Raw genomic sequence first — 10,186 nt, forward strand, 5'->3', positions numbered from 1 at the left:
CTTGATGTGTGAATCAAACATAAACTGGAGATGCGCTTTTATTTTGAAAAGAGAGCGCCATAACTTGTCGCGCACATTAAAATCGAGTGCAGGCTGGCTTTACTGCCATTTCCGAAGAGATGGCTAGCTTTATCCCACTGATAGATGGGGTTTCCGATGCTGGCTGTCGGCTTCTAAACACTTCTGATAATGCGGACATTACTGTGGGAGCGCTAACGATGTCATTTAAAATATTAGTTGCCTCTGTTACTCGCTGCTGCTAAGCTATTTTTCTGTCCGTGAAAACCCGCCTACTCCTGTCTGGGGTCCAATCAGAAACTGAAATTTTAAGTTAACTTCCGTTGCAATCAAACTCTGTCAGAGAGTTTGATAGTACGTGTAAGAGAGTTTGACTGTGAATGTAAGAGAGTTTGACTGTGAATGTGAGAGAGTTTGATAGTATGTGTAAGAGAGTTTGTAAGTTTTGGCCCATGGGGCCTCTCATAGAGGGGTGTGGACAAAACACAGAATGGTGAGTTCAAGTTCAGTGGGAGTTTGAAGAGTTAAACGGAGATGTGTGATCTTACTTATAGGAGTGGGTCCAGATCTTGAAGGGGGGGGAAATAAGAGGCTCCGGGATTGGCGTACTGAGTAGGCGGCAGAGGAGGGCGGACGTAGGGTCTTCAGAGGAGCTTGCCGGCTGGAGGACTTGGGAGAGTTGGATCAGATGTCTTTGGAAAACGGTGCCCACGTCTCTTTCAGCACAGGAATAATCTGAAGATATGCACAAGGGAAGAGACGGTCACTGAGGTTTCTCAAATAATTCTACACAAGAGAATTCACAGAGGCCGAAAGTACCATTACTGATCAACAATCTGGCGTCGAAGTACCGGCAGCTCCCTGCTGGGGTACAGTGGAGCAACATATCCCTCCACTGATGAGGGATATGTTGCAGGTGCATGCAATATCAGCATGGACACACCCTCCAGGAGAAAACGCCTCTCAGCCCCCTCTGGTGGACAAAGAATGGAAGAACAACTCCAGAACCCCAACAGTACCCCCCACCCCCAACGACCGCCACCTGGTGGTCCAGAAGAACAGGATGGGAGGGAAGAGCGATAATCAGAAATAAGGGAGGGATCTAAAATAAACGAACTAGGAACCCAAGACCGTTCCTCCGGACCGTAACCCTCCCAGTCGACGAGGTACTGCCATCCCCGACCTCGCCGACGGGAGTCCACGATTCGGCGGACGGAGTAGGCAGGCTGGCCATCAACATCCCGGGCGGGAGGAGGGGATGTGGGAGGCGGGCACAAGGGACTGGTTAGGACAGGCTTCAACTGGGAAACATTAAATGTAGGGTGTATCCGGAGAGATGCTGGAAGGCGGAGATGGACAGCGGACGGATTGATCAACTTCTCAATCTCATAAGGACCGATAAAACGTGGGGAGAGTTTCTTGGACATAGCTTTTAATGGAATGTCCTTGGTAGACAACCAAACCTTATCTCCAGGAGAGTAGGAAGGAGCTGGTCTTCTCCTCCGGTCCGCAAAGCGGTGGTTTTCTTCAGCCGTTCTGTTCAGAGCCTAAACCGTTTGGGTCCATATGGACTGGCAGCGGCGAATATGATGCTGAACTGAAGTTACAGAAATGTCTTTCTTGTCAGCAGGAAAAAGGGGAGGCTGGTATCCTAACGATACTTCAAATGGGGAGTGGCCAGTGCATGCAATCCATGTGAGAAATTGGCACCAGTCAGAAGGATTATTGGAAGTGAGGCATTTCAAGGCAGACTCCAGTTCCTGGTTCATACGCTCGGTTTGACCATTAGACTGCGGGTGATATCCAGAGGTTAAAGAAATTCTTGCCTCGAGTGCAGAACAAAAATGTCTCCAAACCTGAGATGTAAATTGGGGACCCCGGTGGGACAGGATCTCTTGCGGGATCCCATGAAGGTGAAAAACGTGTTTCACAAGGAGCTGGGCAGTTTGCAGGGCAGATGGGAGCTTTCTTAAAGGAACCAAATGACATGACTTAGAAAATCGATCAACTATGGTAAGAATGGTGGTCATACCTTGAGAGACTGGCAGTCCTGTGATGAAATTCACAGCGATGTGAGACCACGGGCGTCTGGGAACAGATAATGGCAGCAAGAGACCAGATAGGGGTAAGTGCGAAGCCTTGTTTCGAGCACAAACAGGGCAAGAGAGAATGTACTCTCTAACATCTTTATGGAGGGACGACCACCAAAATCTCCGTGAGACCAGAGCAATCGTTCGGCTAACACTGGGATGAGCAGAAAATTTAGCCGAATGCATCCAACTAATCAGTCTGCTTCTGATACTGGTGGGAACATGCATTCTATTCTCCGGGCCAGTACCAGGGTCGGGTTCAGACTGCTGAGCCTGTTTAACCAGGTCCTCAATTTCCCAAGTCACAGCGGCCACTGAACAACTGGGTGGAAGAATTGAGGTGGGAACCTTCACTGAGTCGTCTGGGGAATGGATTCTGGACAGGGCATCCGGTTTGACGTTACGGGATCCAGGCTGGTAAGAAATGGATAGATTGAAACGAGAGACAAATAAAGACCACCGCGACTGACGGGGGGTTTAGTCTTTTTGCTTATTGTATATTGTCGAGAAAAAGTCGAGCTCAGCCCACTTCCCCATGATGGAGATTTTAGTTTAATAATAACAATAAATAAAGTTATCTTTAAAACTGATTACACAGGTGACATCAAGACCCAACAGTAGAGTCAGACGGCAATAAAATTAATCTGGTTGTGTGTGTTATAGTGTCCTGCAAACTTTGCTTTAATTCTACTTTTTTCTATTTAATCATAAAAAATCATAGTCAGACAGAAAGAGAGTCATGTAACAGGAAGAGCAGGTTTCCTGAAGAAAGAGGAAGTTTCCAGCCTGCAGTGATTAAAAATAGTTCAGACTGCTCATTTTGAGCATTAAAGGTTTAAAGAATAAAATCTAAACATTTTGAGTAATTGGATAAAACCCAGAGTAAAATACTTGAATTAATAATGATAACTTATGATTAAGCCAATAATTAATATTGGTTTAACCAGTGGTTGATGTTGGTTTGATTATAAGAATATTTACACTTACTCTTATACTTATGGAAGTACTTAAAGGTGAAAGAAGTAACTGTAACTATGGTGTCAAATAATTAGAATAATGAATTATTCTTGGTTTCTTTTCAGAAATGTCTGTAATAACTCACATCATGATTAATAAGAGTAACTAATAAGTAATGATTATTATAAAATTATAAATGAATGCTAAATCAGAGAAACTAAAAGGTTATAAATGTGATTTTGACATTGAACTTGAAATGTGGTGAAATGTGTAACTGTAACTAAAGGCCACTGATGTTGTGTTGGAGGTAGATGGTAGGTAATAGGTCAGGGGAAAAGAGGAACCGAAAGGAGAGCAGAGGTGACCAAGGCATTAGGTCATTAGAACAGACATCATGTCTCCAAGATGGTGATGGATATGAGATCATCTCTCCAAGCAGAAACAGGAAGTGAGATTTTTGAGATGCATGAAGGAAACGGGTGCAGAGGGCAAACAGAGAACTTCAGAAAGTTCAGTTCTAAAAAACAAGGCAGTTCATCTGAAGGTTGAGGCCAACCAAAAGGCAGTTGACGTCAAGGAAAAACGCACGTGAGGAAAGAAAGTGTGTGGCTGCTGATAAGAATAAAAAGACACCAGACAGAAGGATCGGGGTTCTTTGTTCCGCAGCGTTCGAGTCGAGCACACATGGAGATGCAGAATCAACGGAGGGCTGCGTGGTGATACCCCGGGACGACTGCTCGCTGCACAAGGATGGAACAAGATCCGTTTACCCACAACCCGGGATTCTTATTCGACTGCAGCCCTACCCTCAACCCGAAGGATTACAACGATGCTGCAGTGGACATGGGGAATAGACAAAGATCATTTGGATAAAGAACTGAGTTCGTTGAGGATTCTCACCAGTTCAACTTTGGATTTATTCTGAAAGGATTCTGCCAAGACAAAGACAGGACTCCATCCATGGACGTTAAAGTTTTCTGCTGCCAAGATCGTCTCTGAGTCTGGGTTTGAGTAATACTGCCTCCCCCAAAGTCTCTATTTAGACTAAGACACAGAGTAGGGTTAGAAGTAGGAGTAATTTCTAAAAATTCTTAAAAGTTTTAATTTCTTATTGAAATGCTGTATGTCTTTTTTCCCTTGCTAAAGCTTGCTAATAAAATTACTAAAGTCTAATTGATGCTGTGGACAGTTAAATTATTTGAGTCATCTAGATTTAATTCTTCTGATCATTGTAAAACCGGTGTTTGTGGTCCTAGTAAATTAGGATGGCTTCGTATGTTCTTTAGTTCAGCACAACAAACTGCTTATCTGGGTCAGGTTGAATTAAGATGGGAGCACTGGCAAACATGTTCTTAAGCCGACTGAAAGCAGCGTCTGCTTCTGACGTCCAGGTGAATGGGATCTTGACCGAAGTGAGAGCGGTTAAAGGTTGGGCTATTTGACTGTAATTCTTAATGAAGCGATGGTAAAAGTTAGCGAAACCCAGGAACCTCTGAAATTGTTTTCGAGTTTGAGGAGTGGGCCAATTTAACACCTCCTGAATCTTCTCCTCCGCTGGTTTCACCTGTCTGCCCTCCAGGACAAAACCTAAGAAGGTCACAGAGGGTTGATGGAATTCGCAATTCTCTGCTTTGACAAAAAGTTTGTTTTCCAAAAGGCGGTGAAGAATGAGGCGGACATGTTTCTTGTGTTCAACGAGGTTCTTTGAGTAGATCAAAATGTCATCCAGATACACGAAGACAAACACATTTATAAAGTCTCTTAGGACATCGTCTATGAGTGCTTGAAAGCAGACAGGGGCGTTTGTCGGACCAAACGGCATAACTAGATATTCAAAATGCCCTAACGGTGTCTTGAATGCCGTTTTCCATTCGTCTCCTTCTCGAATGCAGAAGAGATGATACACATTTCTAAGATCTAATTTAGAAAAAATGGTTGCACCGTGAACTGGTTCAAAAGCCGAGGAGTGGAGTGGCAGGGGATATTTGTTCTTTACTGTTATCTGGTTCAACCCTCGGTAGTCAGTGCATGGTCTTAGTGAACCATCTTTCTTCCCCACAAAGAAGAAACCCGCCCCTAACGGGGAAGAGGAGGGGCGAATTAAGCCAGCCTCTTGCGATTCCTTTATATATCTTTCCAACGTTTCTCTCTCAGGCTTGGAAATGTTATATAAACGACTGTTAGGCAGAGGGGCTTCAGGAAGCAGGTCAATAGCGCAGTCGTAAGGACGGTGAGGAGGTAGAGACAGCACTCTAGACTTACTGAACACGGAAATCAAATCGTGGTAATCGGCCGGAATGGATGACAAATCTGGTGGGTCTGCCTCCTGCAAGTTTGCCGGCGGGGCACCTGGAGGAACAGCGGAACGGAGACATGATGAGTGGCAGTGAATGGACCAGGACTCAATTTTCCCTTCGAACCAGTTAATGTGTGGGTTGTGTAATTGCAACCAGTCAAAACCCAGGATTATAGGTGAATTAGCGGCAGAGAAAACATAAAAGGCGATAGTTTCTTGATGATTACCAGAAACCAGAAGTTTTATGGATTTGGTCTGATAAGTTATTTGTTGTAAATTCTTCCCATCAAGGGCGGACACTCTGAGGGGCGAGGGTAACTTAACGGTTTCAATTTTCATCTGACGGGCTAAATTGGCGTCTATGAGACTGCGCTCACAACCGGAATCGACCAGAGCCGACAGTGTTATAGTTTGGTCAAGAAACTGGAGAGTAGTGGGTAACAGAAAGCGAGGAGTCTTTTCCTTTTCGAGGTAGTCCGCCAGCTTCCTCACTTCTACTGACGGACTCTGGCTTTTACTCGAAGGGAGCATGAAGCAATGAAGTGCCCTGAACCCCCACAGTAGAGACAGAGGTTTGATCTAATGCATTTCTGCCTCTCCTCAGGGGTGAGGCGCGTATGGCCAATTTGCATGGGCTCAGGATCACCTGACTCCCTGGGGGGATCGACTGAGTTAGCGGAGATGCAAGACTGAAACATTCTGACGGGGGGATGTCTCTTAGTTCTTTCCTTCGTGCGTGCTCGGATCCAGTTGTCTAAACGAATGGTTAGACTAATTAGTTCCTCAAGTGTCTCAGGTTCGTCTAAGGTCACCAATTCATCCTTAATAGACTCGTTGAGGGCATTAAAAAACGCACTTTTCAAAGCTGTGGAGTTCCAGCCGGAAGCGGCTGCCTGAATTCAAAAATCTACCGCAAAATCGTGAACTGTCTTCTGTCCTTGTTTAATGTTAGCCAAATCTCTGGAAGTCATGGTTCTGTCTGTGTCTTGATTAAATGCCTGTTTGAACTCCTTCAGAAACTCTGCAAAAGAAATGGCATAGTTATCGGGGGTGGAAAACCTCGCCTCGGCCCAATCCAAAGCTCAACCTGACAACTGAGAAATGATGAAAGAGATCTTGGCCCCGTCATGGGCGAAACAAATGGGTGAGTGGTTGAATATGATTGAACACTGCAACAAAAATCCTCTGCACTTGTTTACATCACCTGAAAACCTTTCTGGGTTCGGTGGCCGGTAGTCTGAAAACATGGAGTGGACTAACTGATTAGACTGGGGTTCAGCGGGTTGAATCAGAGCCGGAGCGGAAGGTGGAGTTGGAGCGGCTCCTTGCTGCTGCGGATTCTGTAAAAAACCTGCAAGTTTCTGCTTGTCGTTGGTTTAGTTCCTGTAAAGCTTGATCATGGTTCTGAATTAGGGAATGTTGTTCTTCAAGTGTTCGTCTGAGAGCTTCTGCTGGGTTCATAGTTTGGCCAGATTGTTCTGTCATGGTTCCATGCAATTTTCGAACCCACATGCAGAAAACACTCCGAGGTGTAGGAAAATGTTTCTTATTTTATTGCAAAAACAAAACTGACAATGAAAAGTGCTTCAGGAGCGGAGAACTGCCTGGCTGGGTCTCAGGGGATCTGGGGTGCGGACAAAACACAGAATGGTGAGTTCAAGTTCAGTGGGAGTTTGAAGAGTTAAACGGAGATGTGTGATCTTACTTATAGGAGTGGGTCCAGATCTTGAAGGGGGGGAAATAAGAGGCTCCGGGATTGGCGGACTGAGTAGGCGGCGGAGGAGGGCAGACAGGTAGGTAGGGTCTTCAGAGGAGCTTGCCTTCTGGAGGTAAGCTCCAGAAGGCAAGCTTACCTCCAGAAGGTAAGCTTGCCTTCTGGAGGCAAGCTTACCTTGCCTCCAGAAGGTAAGCTTCTGGAGGCAAGAAGCCTCCAGACATCTGTCTGAGTTGGACAGATGTCTTTGTCCAACTCAAAGACATCTGAGTTGGATCAGATGTCTTTGGAAAACGGTGCCCACGTCTCTTTCAGCACAGGGATAAACTGAAGATACGCACAAGGGAAGAGACAGTCACTGAGATTTCTCAAATAATTCTACACAAGAGAATTCACAGAGGCCGAAAGTACCATTACTGATCAACAATCTGGCGTCGAAGTACCGGCAGCTCCCTGCTGATATACCCCTCCACTGATGAGGAATATGTTGCAGGTGCGTGCAGTATCAGCATGGACACACCCTCCAGTAGAAAACGCCTCTCAGCCCCCTCTGGTGGACAAAGAATGGAAGAACAACCCCAGAACCCCAACAACCCTGCATATTCCTCTCACGTCAGTGCACCGCCATAGGCGGTGCAATAATATTAAGCTGTTTTTATGTTTTTTTTCCTCAGGATAGTGACATTAGAACAAACATTAGCATTTCATGGATGTCTCATAAAGATAGAAATCATTCTCCACCTTTCTGTCTCTCAAGTTATGGAACTGGCTTGCACAAGCCAGTGCATTAGCATTAGCATTTCACCTAAAATAAGCTTTAAGCCAATTGTCTTACTCATTAGCCATGTTTAGTTTACCGAATTGAGTAAGTCAGTGACAGACAACATGCTAGTGATACCCCACATGCTACTGATACCATTCATGCTATTATTAGCATTGGCTAATTTTACCGTATGCAACATACTGAATGGTACAAGTACAGCTTAGTCCACATGCTTCTGACTCTCCACAGGTTGACTACATTGAAGCTTTCTTTAGCATTAATGCTAATTTTTAGCATCAGAACGCTGGTTCCAAACCAACGGGCACACTTTGGCAGGCCCGATTTAAATTTCTTCAGGAATTTTCTAGTTATTATTATTTTAAAGAGATTACGGTTCAGTGTGTTTTTGGGAAAGGTGGGAAACAGCAAGGGTTTGGGGGGACGCAGGTTGACTTGGAAAAAAGAAAGGGGGCTTTGAGAAAAATGGGTTGAGCACCACTGATCTAAGTAACTGTTCTTACTATTCTTCTGTAGGTATGGATTTCTACTGACCAAACAGCCCAGCCACTTGTCAGAGACAGAGCTGTCAGTAAATCTGCTAAGCATGGTTGATGCTGAAGAGGGACAGTACCAGCTAGGACTCACCAAGGTAATAAAACTTTTATCTTTGTTGATAATTACCCATGAAATTAAAACAAGGTTCATTTACTGACTTTCCACAATCGTAAGTTGTCATATGAATTCTAATTTTTGTCAGATTAAAAATACCTTATAAAAATGACGACCTTAAAGCAGATAGTTAAAACCAGACATTTACATAAAATCTATATAAAAGTATATGTGTTTATTCACAGTGTCTTATGTGTCAATTAGGATTACTAACATTTTTCTATTTGCTATTATACCAGAATAATGACATGATAATTTTTTTCAAGGCAATTTTTATTACTTTCTCCAAGGTCAAAAGTTTAAATATACTTCATTAGTATAGGGCACCATTGCAATGCATTTCAGTTGCTTTGAACAGGGTAATCCCATTCCCTCCACCCTTCTGCAACAACGGACGTGAATAGTTTACACTGTGGGCTTACCGGTATGAGGTTATTCAGTGAGCTTGTTAGAAAGACACTAATCTTGCCCTGGAATTATCTACATTGTTGCCACCTGAGATTTTCATAGCATGGGACAATTTACCCAAGGACACACAAAGTTAATTAGAGGCTACCAAAAAGCATCTCCAGGACGCATTTGGTCAGAAGAATGTCATTGCCTCATTTCAGACTTTTCCCAATGCACGTCATTGGCTGCCAAATGAAGCGATGGAAGTCTGTGCTGCAGATAAATGTTGTCTAGTGAAAGAGGCATTCCCAGATTTTGAGAAAAATGTGAGTGAGTAGTACATGAAAATGTCCCGTTTCATTGCTAGTTTGGATCACGATCTTGATACAGATCAAGTGCAACAAGAGTGGGGTGAAGATGTTTCAGGAGGCTTTTGAGGTTGCAGCAGGAGCAGAGTGGGCTTGTCAGGCTGCTTGTTTAATATCACCAGTATTGCCAGGTGCTGCTTCAGAAGATGTAAGCACATCCCCTTCTGTAAATACTGTTTCCAGCGAGCAATCGCATCTTAAAACTGACATACAAGACCTCACTAGTACTGTAAAGGACTGTGACGGTCCGACCAGTCAAAGACAAGGACAAAGGCATATATAAAAAAATATTTTCTATTTTTTCCAAAGAAAATCTTAACAAAAGGTTTCAACAACAAATCTAAAGAATGTAACAAAATGGGTTCAAAAGAAAACTAAGGCAAACATAACTCAAGATAAACCAAAAACTGACCTCACACAATGAACACACAGGGGAATTTATACAAACAGGCTGGCCTACACAAACGAGGAGGGGAGGGGAAGGAGACAAAAACAAATAATGTATATGATAGGTACTTTTTCTTGATCCTACATAAAAGAACCACAGACAACGTATATGAATTTTATGGTCAAGCTTTTGCAAAAGGAGAAATCTCCGATAGCAGCTTCTCCAAGCCGTTCACAGAGAGTTCTGGTCTGCTTCCGCGTGAGCCCCTGTTTTATTGTCCAAGCAGAACAGCCAAAAGGGGCAGTCAGGAAGAACAACAAAGGTCGTAAAACTTCTAACCTAAACAACGAACAACCCAGTACCAGGTGTGATATCTGATCTATGGTCTGAGAAACACAGAGTTAACTGTTTCACATGAAGATGAAACAGACAGTCCTGACCTCCAGGTCAGTTCATACACACATAAGGAAGAGAACACTTTAAACAGAAAATCACAATAATCTATAGACTGAATGTGAACTAAAGTAATTACA

General features: G+C 43.9%; 1 protein-coding gene across 1 annotated transcript in view; it reads left to right on the forward strand.

Moving 5' to 3' along the window:
- Nucleotides 1-8,720, forward strand: part of LOC107834453 (myosin-2-like) — a 38,011-nt gene extending 29,291 nt beyond the window's left edge. The window contains exons 4-5 of the mRNA XM_016665880.1: nucleotides 8,373-8,487; nucleotides 8,712-8,720. Of these exons, the coding sequence (XP_016521366.1) occupies nucleotides 8,373-8,487; nucleotides 8,712-8,720 (124 nt within the window). The remainder of the gene's footprint in view (nucleotides 1-8,372; nucleotides 8,488-8,711) is intronic.
- The last annotated feature ends 1,466 nt before the right edge of the window (nucleotides 8,721-10,186 follow it).

Source organism: Poecilia formosa, unplaced genomic scaffold (assembly GCF_000485575.1).
Source record: "Poecilia formosa unplaced genomic scaffold, Poecilia_formosa-5.1.2 Scaffold629, whole genome shotgun sequence".
Classification (NCBI taxonomy): Eukaryota; Metazoa; Chordata; class Actinopteri; order Cyprinodontiformes; family Poeciliidae; genus Poecilia; species Poecilia formosa.